At 39.5% G+C, this 24,875-nt stretch overlaps 1 protein-coding gene and 1 pseudogene across 2 annotated transcripts; one reads left to right on the forward strand and one right to left on the reverse strand.

Moving 5' to 3' along the window:
- Positions 1-778: 778 nt before the first annotated feature.
- Positions 779-3,384, reverse strand: LOC148738148 (uncharacterized; annotated as a pseudogene).
- Positions 3,368-24,589, forward strand: LOC111333728 (muscle, skeletal receptor tyrosine-protein kinase). Of its 2 annotated transcripts, none has more exons than XM_022939355.2 (9): positions 3,368-3,503; positions 6,397-6,556; positions 17,476-17,927; positions 18,667-19,017; positions 20,165-20,452; positions 20,793-20,980; positions 21,206-21,385; positions 23,709-23,910; positions 24,380-24,589. In XM_022939355.2, the coding sequence occupies exons 1-9, from the start codon at positions 3,410-3,412 to the stop codon at positions 24,568-24,570; spliced, it is 2,106 nt and encodes a 701-aa protein (XP_022795090.2). In that variant the 5' UTR covers positions 3,368-3,409; the 3' UTR covers positions 24,571-24,589. The 2 variants fall into 2 exon arrangements, with proteins under 2 accessions (XP_022795090.2, XP_088604810.1); XM_088748684.1 differs by having other exon boundaries at positions 24,383-24,589.
- The last annotated feature ends 286 nt before the right edge of the window (positions 24,590-24,875 follow it).

The raw sequence follows: 24,875 nt of genomic DNA on the forward strand, positions 1-24,875 counted from the left end.
TCGAACGGTCACTTAACAATAAAATAAAACTGAAAATAATCTCTCCGGTCAAAATTATCACACGTTTATCACTCGTGATCAACGTTAGAACTCTGAGTTTTAAACGTCCTCAACGTGATGGAAATTACTTTTCCCATTAGGACCGTTCAGACGAGGTTTCATTTTTGATCGCGTTTGTCCCGTATTCTTTGCAACCTGCATTAGGCATTTACCCCGCTATTCCCCTTAGGTGATGACTTGATACAGGTTGGACTGTATATGAGGACATTAAGAACGGCATGGCGACAAGTGCACCCTGCTCAGTATTTGCATATAGAACGGGAATTAGTTCTTAATTAATAACCGAGTGGGAGGTCTGTATGGGAGAATCTTGACCGAGGTCGCCAGTACAGACCGAACGCAGTGAGGTCTGTACCAGCGACCGAAGTCAAGATTCTCCCATACAGACCGACCTAATAATAATAATAATAATAATAATAATAATAATAATAATAATAATAATATATATTTAGCAATAATTTCCATAAAATCCTCTACAATACAAAATATTAGCAGCGTAAAAAACGATCCAAAATAACTCACTTTCGGCTCACATCTCCTTTTTTTTAAAAAATGAATAAAGGCTGGTTTCTAAAGAAACTGAGGTAGCTGCTCCGACGAAGGGCTAACGCTCGAAACGTCAGCTTTTATAATCGTAACGGTGGCCAATTCACCATTTTAACTTTGTTGATATATTCAAATTATTCCTTTTTTTAATGTCAAAGTGTCTGGAAAACTATAAATAACGAAGTCAGATCTCAACAGATTCAGAGTCTAATACTGATAAGTAAAAGCATATCAAAAACTATACAGAAAAGAGAAAGGTGAATGGCAAATCTAGAACCCTATATACAAGGCTGCTAAAAAGCATTAAACAATGTCAATGGCTCCCTCGGCAGCTGCGATTTCAACGTCACAATTATTATTGTCATACGCAGCGCGGCGCTTCACCCGCGATCCTCGAAGGCAAACTAAGGCTGACCGAAGGAGGGCAAAGGATGTCTTTGCTCGGATCCAGGAAATTGTTTGCGAGTATCGTTCCCCTTTCTTGGCGGCTATCAGCTCGGCCAATCGGCTGTGGTGTCTTATGCATTCCATCCCCATCCCTCCCGTAGTTGTAAATACAAGCGGTGTAAACGAGCCATGCTCAACATCCAAGACTCTCCTTGAGTACAGACGCTTCTTGTCGTTTTCACGGATGCGATAAATCTGCTGCGTTTCCCGGTCCTTGTAAGACTCGGCATTAGGGTGGAAAACCCTCACATCGAAGAATGCCGAGCTCTGGGGATCTCAGAAGCCACGCGCCCGAACGTCCAATCTTGCGTCTTGTGCTCTATTAGACCCTCTGCTGAGTTGTTCTTCAGTGATGTCTTGGAGAACTGGCTCGACCTCGACATCGGTACACACTATACTCAAAAGGTCGGCCTCGAGGTCTCTTAACTCATTATGCCGTTGGATAACGAAGCCCCCTCGTTTGCAAATCATTGCGTGGTCTACTGTGAAGTTTTGCCCACACGCACACACTGATGGAATGTCATCGAACGGCCAATCATAGCGTAATTTAACAGCATCGCGAAACTCTCTCTTGCTGAGGTTGAAACCATGTTCTTGAAGGGGAAGAACTGTTAGCCATAACGAGGAGCCTTTTTCTTTCGCTAGTTCTAGAGCTCGCTTGGTCTTCCGTGAAACAATTTGTTTTAGATTATCTGCAATCTCTGAAAGTTCTTCAGCTTTTCCATGTTTGACAGCCTGACGCCCTGACCCATGATGATAAAAATAATAATAATAATAATAATAATAATAATAATAATAATAATTGAATCTGTTCAGATTTGACTCCGTTATTTATAATTTTCCAGACGCTTTGACAAAAAAAAAAAGGAGTAGATGTGAGCTGAAAGTGAGTTGTTTTGGATCGTTTTTTAGGCTGATAATAATAATAATAATAATAATAATAATAATAATAATAAGTACCAAGGATATGAAGTGAAACAATATAATATCATAATGGACGCATTAGGGGGATGGTGTCGTGACTAAGAAGCCGAAATGAAGGAGTTGGTCGCAAACAAGAGTAAGGGAGTTCTTCAAAATATGCAGAAGGCTGTGATCTCGGGAACACTAAATATCTCTCGGACATTTAAAGTTGTAACATGAACAATCAACATCGCTTTCATTTAACTCTTTGCCTTCAAAAATTTTGTGGATTATTAGAAACTTAGGAAGTGATCGTCACTGATTAACTCTTTCATAGCCGAAATAAGTTATAGATTTTTAAAGATTTTATAACGACTATTTTAGATTCGGATACCCGAAATACCTATTTTTTGTATTTCTCGAGAGTTTTTTTTTTTTTTTTTTTTTTTTTTTCACTATAGTAAACGGGCTTCGCTCATGTGCCCCGTCATAATATTCTTACTGTATGTAGCATACAAAAGTTTTAAAGTGCTGCATAATAATAATAATAATAATAATAATAATAATAATACTATTTATATAGGATAACCCCTTCAGTGTACTAAGCACTGGTATCAATGGGGGTCATGTTACTAAAATAATTAAAAAATAGAAAAAGTCTAAAAGGTAAAAGCACTAAGAAAAACTGCTGCATGGCCGACATCAATACAAAGAGATGTACATCTACACGAAAACATCTAATAATTGAGGAAAAATTATTTCGTGTCCCTTAAGAATTCAATAAAGGATTCCTTTGCTTTAATATCATATTTAAAAAAAAAGCTTATTTACTTGCATCCACGAATAAATACGGTTGATATCATTGTTTAGGCTTGCTTCTAACTCAATAGTAGGAGCCCATGTTGGTGGGCTCCTGCTCAATAGCAGTTTTAGCGGTAAAAAACAACAACACTGTATCGTCTGCATAAAGCAGAACTTGCGAGAAGCAGATGCAGGAGGGCATGTCATTTATGTACAATATAAGGAGCAGGGGCCCCAAAATTGAGCCTTGAGGGACGCCAGAAGCTATATCCAGGGGCGAGGAGAGAACTTTGTCGACCCCTACGCACTGGGAACGGCCTAGCAAATAGCTAGAAAACCAAAGAAGAGTCATAACTCGGATAATAAGATGTTTATTATATGGCTATGTCTTATATGCCAATTTTTTATATTCTTTGTACCATTTTTTTATAGACCGGTCTAGATGCCGGTCTAGATGAGAAGTCCTTGTGAGACAAAGCCATATAATAAAGCGAAATATTGACCTTACCACATTTACTTCCGCAAGCTGGGGATTCAAACCTACGTGATTTCTAAACCTATCACTCTTAATGAATTCAGTTTCGTAGGAAACTGGAATACGAGGGACACTTCGATCACTAAAGCCATCAGGACCTTCTCACCGGAGCTAGCGATGTCACTGATCGTGTTTCGCATTTTATTCGCGGGTATAATCTTGCTTTGTATTCGATTCTTTGCTAACCTTGGTGTCGCAGGCAGTGAACAAGGTAAGCTGTAACATTGCACATTAATTTAGCTGGAAAAATATAACAAGTAAATAAACCTTTCGACACTCAAGGGTCAGCTGAGATTATTAAAGTATTGTAATAGCAACTTAATCGATACGCGTTTCAATTCAAAGACGATCTAATTTAACTTATAATAGTTTGGGCTAAGATAAGCGATTGTCTCATCTGTTCTATTTAAACACATTTGTTTATACTAACGGAGAGAGATAGGTTTCAAGTGACTGACTTAGTTTCAGTCTTTTGAAGAGCAACAACACTGAACTTAGTTAGCTATTGAAAGTATGTAAACAATATCTCAAATTAGTTAGCGCTTTAAATGAAATTTTACATATGGCCTGATCATTTCCGCCAACCATTCCAAGTGTAAGGAAGACTAACGCAAATGCCGATAGTTTACAACCTTCGTCTTATATTTTAGCAGCATAACTTTCATCGCGCATTGATTTCAAGTTATGAAATCTTTCCGAAAAAGATTTCAGTATCTTGGCATCTGTTTGTCGGTGGGGGGCCGGCTAAGTCAAACCCATAATTGGGCATAAAGAACGTTACAATTGAGTTGAGTCATTCTATGTTTTCGAGCTAGCCCATCGAAAACAGGTTTCACACTTTTATTATCCAAAGTGAAATATGGCATAAAATAACCTCGCGCTTGTATTCAAGCAAATTTGTTTTCAGATGTGGACGAACTCCAAACTCCAAGATAATTTCTAATGACTGTATTGTACGAAAACAGGCATGAACTACGTCTTAAATTGAAATGTTATGTAATTGTTTAAAGCTTTTTGACCTCAATTATATATTAGTAAGTACATCAATTCAAACTTGGATACATTGCAACTTTCATTTTCTACGCCTTGGATCCTGTCCACGAAATACACAATAATAGCCAAGTCAATAGGTCTCTCTTGAAGCAATTCTCCGTCGAGTGTCTAATGTGATCCGGTATTGCTTTGGATTGCTTTTCTTCGATCTGTCATCGGTCCAGAAACCTCTCGCTACTCCGTAAACCAATCACATGCAGTGCAAAGCTAGGACCAGTAATGACTCCGTCGCCTGCATTTCTCCGCGCTTTTGGCAGTTAGGTTGTTTTTACTTTGAATTCTCATTGGCTTTTAAAAGTATTTTCCTCAGTTTCTCCAAATTGGCAGTTGTATTTTCGGTTTTGGGTTCTACGAGACTAAATCGAAGTGCACTCTAAACCGATGAGCCTTCTTTGCATTTCACCTCGTTAGTTTTCTTTCTAACCTCCCGGTTAGCTCAATTTGTTAGAGCGCCGGACTGTTGTGCGGGATGTCGGGGTCGAGGGTTCGAGCCCCGGCCGAACCAACACTCAAGGTCTTAAAATAACTGAGGAGAATGCGCTACCTTTCTATAATATCAAGAAATGGATAGACATACTAGTCTTCTCGGATAAGGATGAATAAACCGTAGCTCTCGTCTCGTGCATCTATTAATTAGTTAATTTGGTTAGGCAGGGGACGTTAAAGAACCCACTCACGAGATTACTGTGATGTGGTCTGGCCTGTTTACTGAGAATTGGGGGGGGAGGGGGGGGAGGGGGCATCTTCAAATAAGCTTCCTTCGATTGTATGTAAACTGCTGATGCAGTCCGACCAAAGTCCCCCGAAAAGTGTTGTGATGCGCATTTGATAATATCCACATGTTAATTTGCGCAATATAAATATTAAATTATTATTATTTTTATCGCAGAGAATTCAACTGAATGCTACATTCTAATCCAGCAACACAGGGCGAAAACCGTAACTTGTGAGCCATGGAGTAAAAAATAAATGTACATTGACTAATCCTAAAAAGCTTTTACGTTGTGTATACGGTCCTTCTTCTAACAGGAACTCAAACTGCCACTTTGAAAGTCCGGGCAATATTTAACGTGCCCGAGAGCACTGCCATTCTAACTTAGAAACTAAGGCATTCTCCCAACATAATCTGAAGCTCTCAAAACGTGATTAGTTTCACTCTAAATTTATCTCTTGATTCAACGCAGTTTGGTGAAGAACGTTCTCGCAGTAAGACCACTCCTTAAATTTATCTCTCGTTTCAACGCACTTAGTTTCGTGTAAAACGTTCTGGCAGTAAGACTATGACAAAGGACAGGTTGCTTTGTTGTCTGAATTTTGTTAACGTGTTTTAACAAGTATTAATTACAGCAGCTCCTGTAGATCCAGGATTATTATTATTATTATTATTATTATTATTATTATTATTATCATCTTCAGTTTTGGCGCCTAAAGTCGGCGCCTACGTCGAGATCTAATGGAGAATAGTGAAACTTTCTACGCTTTTAAATTAAAATGTCTCGGACCAGATCACGTCAGAACATATATTGCAAAAGCTCTCTGTCATTAGCAAATTTGAACCTTTCATTTTCTACAAACATCAACGCAACGCTAACGCGTTGGAAAAATTTGCCATATGCCGGAAAGCAAGCAGAAATCTAGACTTTCCTTGATGCAGAGAGCTCCCGTCGAATGCTTCATGGGAGTGACTGAGTACAAGTCTGATTCGTCTTACAAGATCCATATGATCGGGCTACTTGAGTCTTACTAAGGTATTCGTAAAGAGGGGCTAGGGGGAAGGGGTGAGGGGGGAGGGGCAAGGTATGGCCTATAAATACGGAGGTACCCTGATAAATGACAAAAGACTGAGATAAAAAGGAGAAATGAAGATCACCTTGGAGGGATCGTTGTGGAGATGGCGAAAAATGTGATCAAACAGCCAAAAAGTCTTATGGAACAAACCCCTGTTTTTTGCTTCATTATTTCATAAAAGAAAATCCTGTATAAGAGTTTCGTCAATAAATGATTTAAGACAACATTGGATTCACTGATTGCTTTATTTCATTTGTTCTAAGGAGCATCACTGAAGCCAAGATGGAACTGTTCTGCAATCACTAATGATGAGAAAGTTGGTTGTATGGTTCCAAAAAATACCAACTCTACAACGTGCATGTATCTTGGATGCTGTTGGAAGGGTACCGAAACCAATGCAACAGAGAAATGCTTCACAAAGGAGTAAGTTTCATGCTTAAATCGTTGTCGTCACCATAATCACTCGCTTTGACATCTACACGAAGTAAGCAAACCTGCCCTCGATCTTAAAAGCATATCCGTACAAGAATCAAACAAAATCGCAAATCTTCGGCAAAGCTGAAAAAAATCAAATTCACTCGTCTTTTGCATATAGATAGCCTTTAGTAAGTATATAAATACCATGCAGTATTTTCCTTGAAATATCTCTTAATTGCTGAGAAAAACGATGGAGGCCGTTTTCAACTTAGGCACAATTTGGTGATCCCAAACACGTGCAAACAGGATGGAAATTAGTCATGATTCACTTGACTCGCTTGTCAAAACTGCTTCGCTAGAAAAAGCCGTCATAGTTCCAATTTGTTGTATAACTTGCCATGGTCTAAACAGCATGATTTCATAAACATTAGATTTTTCTGAGTATTTAAGGTGGCTCGTACCGGTTTTCATCATTTTGATGGTTTGTAACTTTGAAAGAATACAACAGAAAGACTGACCAAGGTCAGTTGAACACTTTTACGGAGTTGAATTACATAATCATTGGTTATCAAAAAATAAGTGTCATTTAGTCACTAGCAGTTTCCATGGCAACGCTTTCATAGGCTTATTCAGACGCATTTTTTAGCTTGTGGCTTGAATAATTCGAAAACTAACCCGGTGACCCCCTGATTTTTTTCAGTGACTGCTTTTGGCACTTGAAAAGGAAAATGCACAAAGATTTCTAAAAAATTCTACGTAGCGGAATTTCAGAAAATCTACAAAAGGACAATTTTCACACATCATAAATTTCCTTCCGTAGAATTTTCTAGTTTTTTTCCTGATGATTCCTTTCGACGTTATTATCATATTGGAACAATAAAAAGAAGGGGTCACCGGACTTGTTTTCATGCAATAGCTTTCGTGAGTTTCGCAATTTCCACGCGCGTTTTAAAAATCTGGATTCTATAAGATCGACATTTGCTCATGATGTGTTTTAGCTACCGCTGACAATTGCGTGTGCTCGCGCGAGCACCTACGATCTGATGTTTACAGACGTTTACTGGTAAGAAAATCATTAAACAACCGTCAAAGACAGCCTCCCGAGCTCATCTTAGAAATCCTACACATGACTTCTGGCTATATCATATTATTTTTCTTTAAGTTTCAAAGTCTTCTTCCACTACAGGTAGATTATCCTTCACTTGAGTTCTTCTTTTTTCGCCGTCGCAAGATTTCATATCGGTTGAATATTTCATTTAAATGTGAAGTGAAGCAACCTTTACTTCTCCGAAAATCGTCTTCGTTATCTTATTTTCTATCTCCTGCATTCATAGTGGCCGCTCAACACATCAAATACAAACTCTTAGGTAAACTTCTCAGAAAAGTAGAGAAAATTCCACGCGCCGCCATCTTTGTTTTGAATTTTCATCTTTTGAGCTCGCGCTTCTTTCGCACGTTTCTCTCGCGCGCGTCACGCAGGAGTGACCAGTTCCCCGCGCGAGGAAACTGGTACGAGCCACCTTAAGAGAAGTAAGGAAGTTATGACTCTACTGTGCTTCGTAAAACGGTAGGCGAAAAATAACGATAATTTTGAGCATGCGCCTTTGTTTAGAATTTCGTAAGATTAAGAATGACAATACCCGAGTTAAAGATCTTTCAAAATACGTAAAGTTTACTTTGGGGAAATGAATGTGGGATTTTTAAGAATTGGTTGAAAATCCTCAACGAAATACCTAAAATCACGCCATGTTGTGCATGCATGACCATTAACAAAAATGAGCAAGTTATGCAATAGATTACACCTGTACCTCCGGCAATGTAATCTATTGCATAACTTGCACTTATTGCAAAAAGAATTACATCGGCGAAACAGGCAGAAGACTAGGTGACCGATTCCGAGAACACCTTCGCGACGTGGAGAGGAATGACAAGGACACATCGAAACCAGTCGCTAGACATTTTAATTTACCTAACCATTCTAAGGAACACATGGTAATCTGCGGTCTTTCCTTACACTAAGGTAGCACGGAAAGCCGGAAAACTCTTGAACAAAAGCTCATCTTTCAAACCGGCAGTCTAAATCCCACAGGTATCAAAGAACGCTTTTCATTCCACTAATTTATTCGTGTTTTTGCACACAACACACAATTCCTCTATTCGCTCCGACGAAGGGCTAACGCTCGAAACGTCAGCTTTTATAATCGTAACGGTGGCCAATAGTCCTTTTTACAGTTCCCGGCGCCATATTGAATGTGTAACCGCGCAAACATGATAGCGAGGTTAGTGTTGAGTCGCGTTGCGAGTTCTAGTGAGAGTTTAGTGAAATGTGGTTTTGCACTGTCCTTTTCATCGAGATATTTCGACAATGAACGATACTTTCCCTACGCAGGATATTCCTCCTTCTTCTTCGAAAGGAAGAGGAAGACACTGTGCCGCTTTTTGTTTGTGCTAATAGCTATTATGACACAGCAGGCAATTCAACAGGTCTGCATTTCTTCTAGTTTCCGAATGACTTCCAGCAGGAGTCAGATGGTGCAATCTCCTGAATCGCCGGCATGGAAAGGACGGATTCTTCATCACAAAATCAATTTTTTTTGTGCTCAGAACATTTCAAAAAAGAAGACATGCGAAAAAACGTGGGCAGGTCGCTGGAAATTGGTGAAAGGTTTATAATGTTTGTACGGTTGTTTTGTTGCTTGGATACCGAAAGAAAATGCCTGCTTTGATTTTCGGTATTGAAGTGTTTATGCTGGGATTTTTGTTTTGAGGGGGGGGGGGGGGATTTTTTTCTCCTCATTAAAAAGGTGATATTTATATTTCTTTGTGTACTGTGGTCTTATACGATATCTGTGAACTGAATGTAAAATTATAAAATTGTAATGTAGAATTAAAATGTAAAATTTTAAACTTATAAAATGATGAGTTTAATTATTATATATATGGGCAGAACCATCTCGATTTAACTGGTCAGTACCGAAAAATCTATGGAAAATGCCTGCTAAAAGGGTCCCGGTAGCAACTGTGAAAACTGAAGGAGAGTCATTTGAAGTTGAACAGGAATTATTTCAACAAGAAGTTGAAGCACCTGTGTCAACTGTCAATGCTGCTTCACCTTCACCAGCTCAAATTTAATGCTCAAATTGATTTAGGTGTAATCTTTCCTTACATTAAGAAATATTAATATTAATGTTGTTAGTACTCAGGGAAAAAAGATGATGTTGGGCTTGTAAAATCAAGATAAAGTACCATTGTACATTGTGTAAATAAGAGAAGTGATTGGCATGACAATAAAACGCGAGTTAAACTATGTTTTATGGGAAGGAGCTTCAAAATTCTATTCTTCAAACATAACATTTCAAAGAGCCTATTGACAATAATTAACATTATTATTCACAGAAGAAAAAATAAACAGTTCTGTACTGTCTAAAATAATCCTAGTTGTTGCATATTGAGCAAACTCTTGCAGCATATTCTTGTAAACAAGTTCTTGTGCTGGAGATGGGAAAGGTTCTTTCGGTTCCACATAGTTAAGATTAATCCATGTAATGCAGATTCTGGACACCAGGCTCTTGCTGATCCCAAATCTATCAGCAAGATCTTGTACAAATAACTCAGCCTTTAGTCTCATAAGTATGAGTAAAAATTCATCCAAGAATGACAGTTTCTTGAAGGCCCCGGCTTACCTCTGTTATCATCTGTTTGGTATGCTGACTCTCTTTCGACAATTTCTCTCCTTTCCAGTACTGCATCTTTGCCAGCATTGGTTCAATAAAATTATAGAAGCTTATGAGTGCTCCATAGTTTGGGAATCCAGTATAAAATAGAACCGCAGACTCATCATCTTTAATTTTGTCAATTGAAAATTGGCACGCCAATAAATATCCCCCTCGTTTTCAACTTCACTTAGTTTTTCTTTCAAGTCAGCTAATTGTACTTGCAGTAGCTCTATTTCCCGTTGCAGCTTAAGAACATCTGATTGTTGCAGGGCTGGTGAAGATGAAGCAGCATTGACAGTTGACACAGCTGCTTCAACTTCTTGGTGAAATGATTCCTGTTCAACTTCAAATGACTCTTCTTGAGTTGTCACAGTTGCTACTGGGACCCTTTAAGCAAGCATTTTCCGTGGTTTTTTCGGTACTGACTAGTTTAATCGAGATGGTTCTGCCCATATATATAATAATAAACTCATGATTTTATTAAATTTTTAATTTTACATTTTAATTTTACATTATAATTTTATAATTTTACATTCAGTTCACAGATATCGTATAAGACCACAGTGCACAAAGAGATATAAATGTCACTTTTTAATAAGAAGAAAAAAATCCCAGCATAAACACTACAATACCGAAAATCAAAGCTCCATTTTCTTTTGGTATCCAAGCAACAAAACAACCGTACAAACATTATAAACCTTTCACCAATTTCCAGCGACCTGCCCACGTTTTTTCGCATGTCTTCTGTTTTGAAATGTTCTGAGCACAAAGAAGTTGATTTTATGATGAAGAATCCGTCCTTTCCATGCCGGCGCTTCAGGAGATTGCACCATCTGATTCGCTGCTGGACGTCATTCGGAAACGAGAAGAAATGCAGACCTGTTGGATTGCCTGTTGTGTCATAATAGCTATTAGCACAAACAAAAAGCGGCACAGTGTCTTCCACTTCTTTTCGAAGAAGAAGGAGGAATATCCTGCGTAGGGAAAGTATCGTTCATTGTCGAAATATCTCGATGAAAAGGACAGAGCACCACCACATTTCACTAAACTCTCACTAGAACTCGCAACGCGACTCAACACTAACCTCGCTATCATGTTTGCGCGGTTACACATTCAATATGGCGCCGGGAACTGTAAAAAGGGCTATTTACCATTTCAACTTTATTGATATAATCAAAATATAATATGACAAATTTGCGAACATGGACTAGCGACTATACTCCCAAAAGAGCAAAAACCTCCACCATTTCTCCAAAAGCAGGAACACTCAAAGTATTGTCTTTCTTAAATTTAGAATTTTTATTTAGTTCACATGGGAAACAAACGTGCACTAACGAGGTTAATTTCATTACATAAAATTGAGTTGTTCGATTCTTCAGAAGTAAGTAACAAGAAAGATAAATTCTTGGTTAAATAGTTTATTAGCGATCTAAAGAGAAATCTGCTACCCCAAAGTAACGCATTATAGAGAGGGACCGCATACTTCCTTTCCCCCAACTCCATGAACAAATTCAACTGTCACGCAAGCTCGTTCGGCCTCTATGCAAATTTTTTTATAGATTCAAGCGAAATAAATTTGCATACAGTCTGTCAAACTGGTAATTGATGAACAGGATCGATGGCAGATAACGAGTGTGTAGAAAACGAAGACCGAAGACCTAAGACCCAAAAACGAAGACCCCCCTCAAAATCATTCATAAACATCTACAGACGGGTATCTCGGCCTCATATGTGTATAGAAGACAAAATATTCAATTACACAATATTTCGACCAGGGTCTTCGTTTTCTACACATCCCCCACGATGTGTGGAAAACGAAGGCCCCCCTCAAAATCACTCGGAAATGGCTGGAAACTGCTTTTAAAGACTCCTAGACATCAAAGGAGTGTAAAAAACAACACGGCTCCTGAAGGTTTTCAATTATAACTGAAGAATTTCGACCAGGGTCTTCGTTTTCTACACATCCCCCCCAGTGTGTAGAAAACGAAGACCCCCTCGAAATCACTCCGAAACGGCTGGAAACTGCTTTCAACGACTCCTAGACACTAAAGGAGTGTAAAAAAATAAAACAAACAACACGGCCCCTGACGATTTTCAATTATAGAAAATTTCGACCAGGGTCTTCGTTTTCTACACATCCCCCCGCGGTGTGTAGAAAACGAAGACCCCGCTCAAAGTCACTCGGAAACGGCTGGAAACTGCTTCTAACGACTCCTAGACAAGGAGTGTAAAAAACAACACGGCCCCTGAAGATAAACCTTACATTTTTTTCTGGGATGCCCGTCCTTAGGTAAATGTTTGAATAAAACATAGCTACGAATTGAATTTACATAGTATAAACAGGGCCTTTTTAGAAAGAAGACATCAGATCTTATCATCGGACAAAGGTTTCTGTCCCAAAACCCATGGGGCAGCGATTTGTCTGTCGCAATTGTTTGTTTAAAATTCTCCTTAACAATTCAGTAATCCAAAAATATATGACGATTGTCCCCGTCAATCACCCCAGTAGGTTTTAAAGGGTGACGTCTACGGACTTCGATCTATGTGTTGACTGCATACAGCTCGGTGATTATGACGGTTGTCGACTGTTATTTTCGAGAAAGGCGAAAAACATCCCTAAAAAATTCGAGAGGCTCAAACCACTCCTAGGAAGACCACAGATCAAATTTTATTAGCAATGCGAATTCGATTAATTCATTTATGATTACTTTTAAAGTACTCCCGGAAGCATAGAGGCATTTCAGATCATTTCTCAGAAAACAGTCATTGGGTGCCCCTGAATTATAACGAGGAATTCGTTAAATGGAGGTTGGTTAAATCGAGATTTTACAGTACCTTTTTTGCTGGGCTAAAGAAAATGGTCTTTTATAAAGAGGTTGGTTACGTCGAGGTTCCACGGTAGATACATGAATGAGGGATTCTCACTTGTTTGTTCATGTTTTGTTAACATTCTTGTTGAGCACGCTTTTGTTGTGGTTGCTTTTTAGGTGGCTGAACACAGTTTTCGCGCGCGCTTTTGCTGATGCAATTCAGCGGGCGTTCAAGGATTGCAAAAAAAAAAACAAACATGCCATCAATAGAGAGGTCGTTTTATTTACTCAACACGTATCCGCACTATCTGTGCTATTTTTCTCTATAGTTGGCGCAGTGTATTGAAGGCTTTAATCTTTCATTACAAAGACATGTTAGAAAAGTTAACAGTGCAGAGAACCCAGCAATTCTCAGCTTTTTCGTCGTTACCGAGAGAACCCAGTTAAATGCAGTGCATGTGTAGTAAGTCAAAAAATTGCGATCAAATGGAAAATTGCTTTCTCGGAAATATGCCTATTTCTTGAGAACCACTCATTAGAATTTCACGAAATTTGGCACGAAAATACTTTAGGAAATAAGTAACTGGCGTATTGAAAAAGATTGATTTTTAACAAAGGAAATTCTAGATAATCGAGTGGACCCTCAACAAGGGATAATTAAAGATCTCTCTGTTAAATTGTTAGCAAAATGGTGTTAACTTGTGAGTATGGTTACAAGCTCGTTGCATGCAAATTATAAAGAAAAACCTAATGATTAGATTTTCTAAAAATGAACAAAACCGATTTTAAAGGCCTGTTTATATGTATTCGTCAGCTTAACTATCAAAAAAACAAAGTTTGTGTTGTTAATTTGCTTGCTGTCAGTTTTGGTGACCGAGAGATCAAGGGTTTTAGAGAAAATGGTGAAAGAAACACAGGTATCAAAAACTGTGTTCAGCCACCTTAAAGATAAAAAATAAAGAAACAAGGCTGGGCATTTAACCCCTCGACAACTCCAGGATCTCCCAGTGATATGGTTATTTAATGTCATGAACGCTTTACAGCAAAAGATGATTCCGAAGAAACCTCAGACAAAGACCCTCGTCGAAATGTTTTTATAAGTGAAAATCGTCAGGGGCCGTGTTGTTTTTTACACTCCTTTGATGTCTAGGAGTCATTAAAAGCAGTTTCCAGCTGTTTCCGAGTGATTTTGAGGGGGGTCTTCGTTTTCTACACACTGGGGGGATGTGTAGAAAACGAAGACTCTGGTCAAAATTCTTTATAATTGAAAATCTTCAGGAGCCGTGTTGTTTTTTGCACACCTTTGATGTCTAGGAATCGTTAAAAGCGGTTTCCAGCCGTTTCCGAGTGATTTTGAGGGGGGTCTTCGTTTTCTACACACCGGGGGGGAAGTGTAGAAAACGAAGACCCTGGTCGAAATGTTGTGTAACTGATGATCTTGTCCTCTTTACAAATCTGAGGCCGAGATACCCGTCTGTAGATGTTTATGAGTAATTTTGAGGGGGGTCTTGGTTTTTGGGTCTTCAGGGTCTTAGGTCTTCCTTTTCTACACACCCGCCAGAAAACTCTAAACATAAGCTTTAAATAGTCGGCTCGATCAGTGTTTTAATGAATATTGTCGCAAAGAATACCAACATGTCGTATCAGGCACACAAGGAATACAAACTGCAAAGTTTAGACGTTTTCAGGAGCAGCTGTTTTGATCGAGCCGCCGCGACATGAAGTGACGGTGCAGATGTCAAACTTACAGAGACCGCGGAATGGAGAAAACGGCAAAACAGACTGAAACTCTGGAATCATATGAACAGCTAAGAATATAATATTTGAGTTACCTTATTTACTTTGCTATATGCATCGGAGTAGTGTAAATTTTTATTATATCAATGTCTTGATGGTCACATGTACACAACAGGCCTACAGGATGGCGTGATTTTTTTGTCTTTCTTCACGATTTTCAAATTGTAAAACATTCCAAATTCAATTCCCCAAACTAAACTTTACATGAAAGACCATCAACTCCAGTATTATCATTCGTAATCTTACGAAATTCTGAGCAAAGGCACATGCATGCTAAAAAATTATCGTTATTTTTCGCCTACTGTTTTACGCAACACGGGAGAGCCAGAAGCTTTGACTTCTCTTGAATACTGGAATTAATCTAATCTTTATGAAATCACGGTGTTTAGACGATGACAACTTGTGCAACAACTTGGAACTGTGATAGCTTTTTTCTAGCGCAGATTTTTTGATACGCGAGTCGAGTGAATTATGACCTATTTTAAACATGTTCGGTGTCGCCAATTCGATCCCTGGACTGAAAACGAAATGTTTTCGTTTTTTCGGATGCAAATAATTTTTTTAAGAAAAAAACTGCACAGCAATTGTATACTTTCTAAAATTTACTTGTATGCGAAAGAACAGCAAATTTTAGTTTTTTGACTTTGCCATGCAATGTTTGATTTTTGCATGGATTTGCTCTTAAGGTGGCTGGTACCAGTTTTTATATTATTGATGGTTTGTAACTTTGAAATTGAAGAATACAACAGAAAGACTTACCAAGGCCAGTTGAACACTTTTACGGGGTTGAATTATATAATCATTGGTCATCTAAAAATAAGTGTCATTTCGTCACTAGCAGTTTCCATGGCAACGCTTTCATGGGCTTATTCAAACGCATTTTTTAGCTTTTGGCTTAAGTAATTCGAAAACTAACCCGGTGACCCCGTGATCTTTTTCAGTGATTGCTTTTGGCACTTGAAAAGCAAAATGCACAAAGATTTTTAAAAAATTCTACGGTGCGGAATTTCAGAAAATCTAGAAGAGAGGCAATTTTCACACATCGAAAATTTCCTTCCATAGATTTTTCTATTTATTTTTTCTCATGATTCCTTTCGACGTTATTATCATATTGGAACAATAAAAAGAAGGGGTCACCGGACTTTTTTTCATCCAATAGCTTTCGTGAGTTTAGCAATTTCTACACGCGTTCACGCGCATTTAAAAATGATCTGGATTCTATAAGATTGACATTTGCTCATGATCTGTTATAGCTACCGCTGACAATTGCGTGTGCTCGCGCGAGCGCCTACGATCTGATGTTTACAGACGTAAATTCGCGTTTACTGCTAAGAAAATCATTAAACGGATGTCAAAGACAGCCTCTCGGGCTCATCTTAAAAATCTTACACACGACTTCTGGCTACATCATATTATTTCCTTTAAGTTTTTAAGTCTTCTTCCACTTCAGGTAGATTATCCTTCACTTGAGTTCTTCTTTTTTCGCCGTCGCAAGATTTCAGATCGGTTGAATATTTATTTTAGATGTGAAGTGAAGCAACCTTGTCTTCTTTATCTGAGTTTCTATCTCCGGCATTCACAGTGGCCGCTCAGCACATCAAATACACGCTCTTAGGTAAACTTCTCACAAAAGTAGAAAAAAATCCACGCGCCGCCATCTTTGTTTTGAATTTTCATCTTTTGATCTCGCCCTTCTTTCGCAGGTTTCTCTCGCGCGTCATGCAAGAGTGACTTGTTCCCCGCGCGAGGAAACTGGTACTAGCCACCTTAAGAGAGATCGAATTCACTACGAGAACTCGCACTGTACATCTATGACGTCATCAATACTTAGCAAAGGGGCCTTCAAACATTTCGCGGTAGAGTCATTAGTAGGTCTACCTCGACTTTTGCTTTCTTCTCTGACTCTCTTTTTTCCTTTTTTCTTTTTTTTGAAATATGATCGTCAGATTTGTTATTTTAGAATTACTTAATAAAATTAGGAGGAAATGGGCTCGGCTCAGCACAGAATTAAAAATCAAACATTTTTTTTATTGGGCCGGGAAAAGCACGTTGAGCCAATCGCAAGTACCACAACATTGTTTGGAAATTGTTTGGACATTGTTTGGACATTGTAATGGCTGGTGGAATGGTTGTATACAGGGAGCTCAAGTGCACTACGTGTAAGTTCTGAGTTTAAAGGTCGTCACTTGCCATGTCAGACCCTCTTAAACTGTGTCTGTGTATTGATAATACACATAATATCATATCACATAGCATATTCACAGCCTGTTCCATTCGTTCAGTTACCAAAAAGAGGGGCGATAGTACACGGCGCGATCAGTAGCGGAGGAGTGAATAAATGAGGAAGCTTGGGCTAAGTCGTGAATTGAAAGCGTTCTCCACGCGACCCAACCCAAACATAGCATAATCACAGACCTTCAACGGCTATGCGGCCTTCATTTCAGCTTCCGCTACTCGGTAGGATCTAGGCACGAGACTATCCTCATTGCCATTAATACGGAATCAAATCCCCCGCCACTTTCTACTGCTTCCCACAGCGATGTGCAACAGACTGTTGGCTTATCATCGAGTAGTTGTAAAATTAGCTTTTTACTTCTTTCAGGGGAGGCGCCTGTTTTGAATACAAAGGAAAAGTTTGTCGCGACTCCTTTGCAACACTAGCGGATTACAGAGACGCTAAGCGTTTCTTTGACAACAGTTTTGGCCAATCTGGGACCGAACAGTTCCTTGTAAAAGTCATTGGCATGATCAATGACTACGCTGGTGACAATGAAAAATGCACAAACATCATGGTGAACATGCTTTGCCATTACACTATACCACCTTGTTACTCAGATGGCACGATACTCGACTATTGTAAGGAGGACTGTGAAAAAATTTTCAACGAATGTAGAGAAACCATACATCAAGTGATTGGGGGAGTGAAGTTGCATATGCGTAATGAAGGCATTGACTTTATACATCGGGGAATACCTGACTGTTCCAAGCATCACCCTCGATCGTATTATGAAAGCCTACCTGGGAACAAGACTTGTATGAAATCTGGATTTTTTAGTAAGTAATGCTACTTTAATTACGAGACAATTAAATTTTAGCTCTTAAAGCAAATTTCAATCGAGTATCGATGTTGATCCTGGATTGATTTGGTATATTTTTTCTTTATTTTACTGTGTGATATGTCAGGAGAACTCGCGCCACTATTTTAACCAATCAGATGACAAAGTGAAACCAGTCCCAACTTGGTCACCCGTGTTTTCACGCGCTCCAAGAGGGTTGCCTGTTTTCACTTTGAGTTCTCATTGGTTAATAACGATGTTAACCTTTGCACTGATTGGAAGTTGTTATTATTTGGGTTCTGGGTTCTCAACACTTACTGAAAGCTGCTCTAATATATCGTGGGTGGGTTACTTGTTAGCGAGCTGACTGAAAACAGTCAGAAAACAACAATCACAAAACAAAAATTTAACACCAAAGAAAGAGAAGAAACAAAGAGAGTCAACCGCTAATAGAGTAATGCGGAGTCAAAAGGCAGGGATAAGTGCGTTATTCAAGTTTACTCTCTTCTATGATGACTGATGGAGAGATAAGTCCGTTTTTACGTATTGGTTAGCTATTCTTTCACGCGCACCAAGCTACAAACCCTATATATCGGAGAGTCTTAAATCTTATTTTCGCTGATTTTTCAAGCCAATCGAAAATGCCCTGAAATATACTTGACTTGATATTCTACCGCGCATGAGCAGGTTACGCGTGATAATTCTGTTTAAGATAGATTCATTTTTTAAATTCGCAGAATACGAAGAAAAAGGAACTCTCAAGCCCAAAGTAGAAACGAAAAAGAAGAACCAAGACCGTGACGACGACAAACTTGTCATCATTCTCCCAACTGTCACAGTGAGTTTGCTCATCCTTGTGGTGTGCGTTATTATACTTTTGCTTTGGCGAAGACGCCAAGTTGACATTGAGGCATTGGCCGAGCCGCCGGCCTTTTCAATGAGAGATAAATTACGAACAGAGTCCTTGAAAAGTTTCGACACATTGCTGTTGCGGAACTTTGATCCAAATAGACTGAGGCAGTACAGGTTGGACCGCGTACATTATGTCAAGGAGCTGGGAGTGGGCTCTTTTGGTAAAGTTTTTCAAGGTAAGTTCAACTTTTTGCGCACACTGCATTTAAACCTTTGCTTCTAGCCGTTCTTCACAAAATGTTTAGAGCAACACTTAAGTTGAAGTCACTTTATTCTCGAAGGACCAGGTGCCTCCGGCCGGTGGTAGAATTACAGTGTAATTTAACCGACATAAGGAACACCCTCCTTCTACAAACCGAACAACTTTGTTAAACATCGTGTGATATTCTTACAAATAAGGAGTGATTCCTAAAGGCATTACCGTAGTTATCCTTAATAAACTCATTTAAACCCTCAAACTATATATTAGTTCACCACCACCACAATCTTACAGTTGCATGTCTCCAAACTTACTTAAAAAGGACCGATCTTCCACCGTATCTCTCTCTGTCTCTCTTGGCATAGCTTTCCAGACAGTCGGTCACTACCGACAACTACGGCTAATTAACAATTATTCCACGAGCGCCCGTTGGATATGAGATGATAGACAGCCAACGAGGCGCGTAGCGCGGAGTTGGCTATGATCATCTCATATCCAACAAGGGCGAGTGGAATAATTGTTCTATTAAAAAAACGCCTCCAAGATATTAGACAAATCTTCTCGACTTTATTTTGAAAAAGGAAACAAGATGTTACAGTGTACAGATATTAGATTATGGTATATTGGCTCATATACCATAATGGCTAAGCCAATAAAAAGCCTTGAATTGCATTATAAAATGATCCAGTTTTTAATAGTTACTATTACATGACTGAGTCTTTACATACATTTAAAATTTTTTCAATAACATTCCCGGCGAAAGCTTACAACACAACTATTTCGGTAATATTGCATCATAACTATGTGATCTAACAGAAAGTTCTAGAAAGTTTCATGGTACGCATGTCAGCTTAACTAGACATTCTAGAAATTTCTAGAAAATTACTTTTACCGTCACCGTCCATGAGAATAGACAAACTTTCTCGAGTTCCCCCAACGGCCAACATTACGCCAGTAAACCGATGGGAAGTGCAGTATATTGCTTAAATTAGCCAGACAACTCTCGTAAGTACCTACGAACAGTTCACCAGAGCCAAATTGTCGTGAGCAATCAGGTCCACCTGTTATCTTTTCGGCTAAAGATGAGAAGATACGAGGGCCTTCATTATATGACTGTTTTCTAGGACGTGCAGCTGGTCTAATAGACAAAAAGCCTAAGAAGGAGATCCTAGTCGCTGTTAAAGCATTGAAAGACGATCCGTCTAAGGAACAGAAAGACGAGTTTTTCCGAGAGGTAACTCTAATGTCCATCCTCACACATCCAAACATCGTTCACCTCCTGGCTGTATCAACTGAGGAGGAACCCTATGGAATGATCTTTGAGTTCATGAGCGGCGGGGATTTGAACCAATATCTGAGGAACGCCTTTCCGGCTGCTGATATCCCGGATGAATCACAAGAACCAAATAAAGGTACTATCCATACATCCGTTTATCCATCCATCCATCTATCCATCCATCCATTCATCCATCTACCCTTTTTTCCTCCATCCATTTTTCCCTCCATCCTTTTTCCCTCCATCCCTTTTCCCCTCCATCCATTTTTTCCTTTATCCATTTTTCCCTCCATCCATTTTTCCCTCTATCCATTTTCCCTCCATCCATTTTGTCATCTACCCATCTCTCCATCCATCTTCCCATCCTCCCATCCCTCCATCCATTTATCCATTCATCTAACCTTCCGTCTACCCATCCTTGTATCGATGCGAAAGTCTTATTTTTTGTTGTAACTTCTCTCCATTTTTCTGACCAGTCTACCTTATCCACGAAGACCTGCTCCTTATCTCAACTCAGATAGCTGCTGGCATGCAGTATTTGGCCGAGATGAAGTTTATTCACAGAGACCTGGCAGCTAGAAACTGTCTTGTCGGCGATAGCCTGGTGGTGAAGATTGGGGACTTTGGGATGTCGCGTGACATTTATACTTCAGATTACTACAAGGTACTCTTACCACATCAAAATGTTGTGACTGCTAATGTAGCAAATGCTGTGCTGTTACAGAGTAATTTAAGCACCAATGACATAGAAAACAAGATAACGATTAAATTACCATGTCACCTCGCCGCCTCCTTTTCCTTAAGAGTTATAAAGATCTGGGAAGGATATCAAAGAAATTTTGAGTTTTTTTTCCGGAAGAGACCTTTCATCTTTGTTCTTATATTTCAGTTAAGTAAGGAAACTGCTTTGCCCATCCGCTGGCTGGCCCCTGAAGCATTAAAGTACGGCAAATTTAGCCTCAAGTCGGACGTGTACGCATATGGCGTGTTACTCTGGGAGATTTTCACATTTGCTCTCCAACCATATTACGGCTATAGCAACCAGGAAGTGATGAGCTTTATACAAAAGGTAATGACAAAACTCATGACGAGATCCAACTCGTTTAGGAGGGGTGGCGGGTGGGTAAGTCAGGGTACTAGACTGGTCAGACTAAGATATAAAAAAACCACTAGTTCACATACTTAATCCTTCGCACCTAACATCAGTAGGCAAGTTGTCCATTTTTTATGCTTTTGTTATGGTAGTTATAAGGAGCTTCTACAGTTAGTTATCATTTCCTTTCTTCTCATGACCCCCTTTATCCAGGGGGGGTACTTACTGTGGGAAGAAATAAGTTGTTCATCATTCTTAGGGGTTAAATGGCTAAATATAAGCTTTCTGCTGACTATAAGAAGTTTCGTAGTCCTTGACATGCTTAAACTTCCACGGTTGTTGTTAAGAGAAGCGGTATAACTTATTTACGACAGGATCAGTTCCTTCCTTATGATCAACCTTTTTAAGCGCCTTTTCAAATGGTCCAGTAGTTCAGGTGTCCTTGTGGTAAGCGGGAATAATTTACGGTCTTCTGTCGGCATAGAGCAACTTTGACTCGTTTATACACTCCAGCAAGTTAATTTTTCAGTCCAGTCCCTGTTCGCATTGCAAAGCTAGAGCTCGGTTACTGATTAAATAAGACGCCACCTAAACAGTTTTAAACCCAGGTCATTGTTGCTAGATAATTTGGATATATCAACAAAGTTGAAATAATTATTTGCATAATTACTTGTTATATTCGTCTTCTCATCCATCTCACGTTAAGAATTCCATTCCTTTTTCTCAGTTTCTAAGACTTCGTCGTTTATGTAGTAATGACTCTGATTTTCACCACAAATCAGAGTCAATGTGCCAGTTCTTCGATGAACGTGGTTACCCTGTTTCCGTCGTTCAAGCGGGTTACCACCGCGTTCAACTTATTGATCGACATTCAGCACTACAAACGTCGCATAAGGAAGATTCCGACCGCATTCCATTCACTCTCACGTTTCACCCTCACAACCACTCAGTTAAATCCATCATTCTCAAAAACTTCAAATTACTTCAAAACGATCCAGAGACAGGCACTATCTTTTCGCAGCCTCCGCTCATTTCATTCAAACGCTACAAAAACTTAGGCAATTTTTTGGTCAGAAGTTCTTTTCAGACTAATGAGCAACCACGCACTTTTAAATGCGCTCGTGCACGATGCAAAACGTGTCCTTTCATTCACAACACTGATAAAATATCGGGACCTAAACGATCCATTAAGATCACCGATCACTTCACGTGCACCTCCGCTAATGTAATCTATTGCATAACTTGCACTTATTGCAAAAAGATATACATCGGCGAAACAGGCAGAAGACTAGGTGACCGATTCCGAGAACACCTTCGAGACGTGGAAAGGAATGACAAGGACACATCGAAACCAGTCGCTAGACATTTTAATTTACCCAATCATTCTAAGCAACATATGGCAATCTGCGGTCTTTCCTTGCACTTAGGTGGCACGGAAAGCCGTAAAAATCTTGAACAAAAGCTCATCTTTCAAACCGGCAGTCTAAATCCCACAGGGATCAATGAACGCTTTTCATTCCACTAATTTATTCATGTTTTTCTCGTTGCCATGCACCCACCAATAACGTAGCTCCATTTTCTGCCTTTAAAAGCAGACACAACCCACAATTCCTCTATTCGCTCCGACGAAGGGCTAACGCTCGAAACGTCAGCTTTTGTAATCATTACGGTGGCCAATTTACCATTTCAACTTTGTTGATATATCCAAATTATTTCGTTACTCCCACCGACGCAGCCCCAAACAGTTTCTTTCGAAACTATCAGCCTTTATTCATTGTTGCTAGAGCCGGCCACCCTTGTTAACTGGGCCATGTCGCTTACTCTATCTTCTTATTTCAATACATCGCCAATAATTCGAATGAAACGAGTGGTTAGGCGAGAGCACTGAATACACCTGTGTTAGGTAAACGTTGATTGAAATTTATTTCCCTTACATTAACATGTAATTATCGACCTCTACGCTAAGTTGGAGATCTGGGCACCAACTACGTCTGTACTGGTGGCATCTTATTAAGGCGAGTTAACGTTATAAGCTCGTGATTATTTATCCAAACCCCAGCCCGTATCCTTAGTTTTGAACGTTACTCACTCCCTCAACAAAAATCACTTTCTCTCCTCAGCCTTCCGCTGCCACTCAAATCAAAGATGGCGGCCATTCTTCGCTAGGAAAATACTGAGTACTAGCTCGCCAAAATTACGCCTGCTCTGTAGGCAAGGCAACGCTACGAGGTTCTTTCTTGGAATACTCGCTGGGGTCCATTGAGTCATTCCTAAAATCGAGCGGTTTCCTCTATTGCAGGGCATTCATATGGGTAAGCCTCAAAACTGTCCAGATTTTGTGTACGCTATCATGAAAGATTGCTGGCACGAGGATCCTGCTAAGCGTTTGGAGTTTTCTGAGATACAAAGACGATTGAGTGATCCGTTTATCAGCAACCATGAAAGTTCGCTTGAGTCAAACAGCCAACTCTTGCCCGAGAACATGGGCGCTCCGCCGTCAGGTAACAGTCGTGCAGATTCCCTCTCCCCTCCAATTTATTTACTACCACGGAGAACTAACAAATGCCATGTTATAACATGCTTAGGAAAAAGGAGTGTTTTTTAATAGAAGCCAAGCCAAATGAACGTTGTTTTCTCTTGAACAGAATTAGGGTACGTGTTGATAGCCCCAGCACCATACCCCACTTAGAGTGCTCCTACTTCTTGCCTCAAACCTATTCGTGATCTTTGAGCATGAAAATGGTGCCATTATCGCGAGGAGCACCCCCATATATTCCTCTATAGAGAGAGCTCTAGAATTACTCGACTATAACTTTTATCTAACTATTGGTTTTTGGATTTATTTTTCGGGGTATTCGCTTGATTTTCAGACTCGTTCACATGCCCATCCGTTGACTTTGTATTTTACTTAACGACATGACGTAGGAAAGGAAAATGCCATAGTTTCACATCCACTATTATTATTTTCAGAAGCTGTTAATAAAAACTACGACGTTCCCAGAAGTCATACCATATGCGGTCGCAAATCTCCACGAGTGCACGGGTCTAGGGAAAATTACGACGTGCCCCGATCGACGACGATGAAGGTAGAGGTCGAAATGAGCGATACCGACGGAAGCCTGAACGAGGACGATGAAATCCCTAGTGATTTTGAAATATAGATCGGTTTTGGTTGTTGAACTTTGCAATATCAAGATTGTTCAAGATGGATTGAAATTCCCCCATCCCCCTCTCCAGTATATTTCGATCTCGTAAAGACCTTCCTCTTATTTTTTCGCTTCTCCCCCAGAATTATCGATTTTGCGTTAGACACTGTTAGAGGAATTTTCGATAAGATGTCGTCAAATTAAAACCAAAGTAGACACAACGGTCATGCAGAAAAAAAAGGAAAATACCTTAAGAGCCAATTAGAGCTCAAAGTAAAAACAAACAAATTGTCCAAAGCGCGGAAAACGCGGGCGACCAC

Source organism: Stylophora pistillata, chromosome 2 (genome assembly GCF_964205215.1).
Source record: "Stylophora pistillata chromosome 2, jaStyPist1.2, whole genome shotgun sequence".
In the NCBI taxonomy this organism is placed as follows: domain Eukaryota; kingdom Metazoa; phylum Cnidaria; class Anthozoa; order Scleractinia; family Pocilloporidae; genus Stylophora; species Stylophora pistillata.

Excerpts from the sequence above, each read along its gene's own strand:
- LOC111333728 (XM_022939355.2), top strand. The coding sequence starts at position 3,410 with ATGTCACTGATCGTGTTTCGCATTTTATTCGCGGGTATAATCTTGCTT. Across the intron at positions 3,504-6,396 it reads TGTCGCAGGCAGTGAACAAG|GAGCATCACTGAAGCCAAGA; the intron begins GTAAGCTGTAAC and ends ATTTGTTCTAAG. Across the intron at positions 21,386-23,708 it reads TGATGAGCTTTATACAAAAG|GGCATTCATATGGGTAAGCC; the intron begins GTAATGACAAAA and ends CCTCTATTGCAG.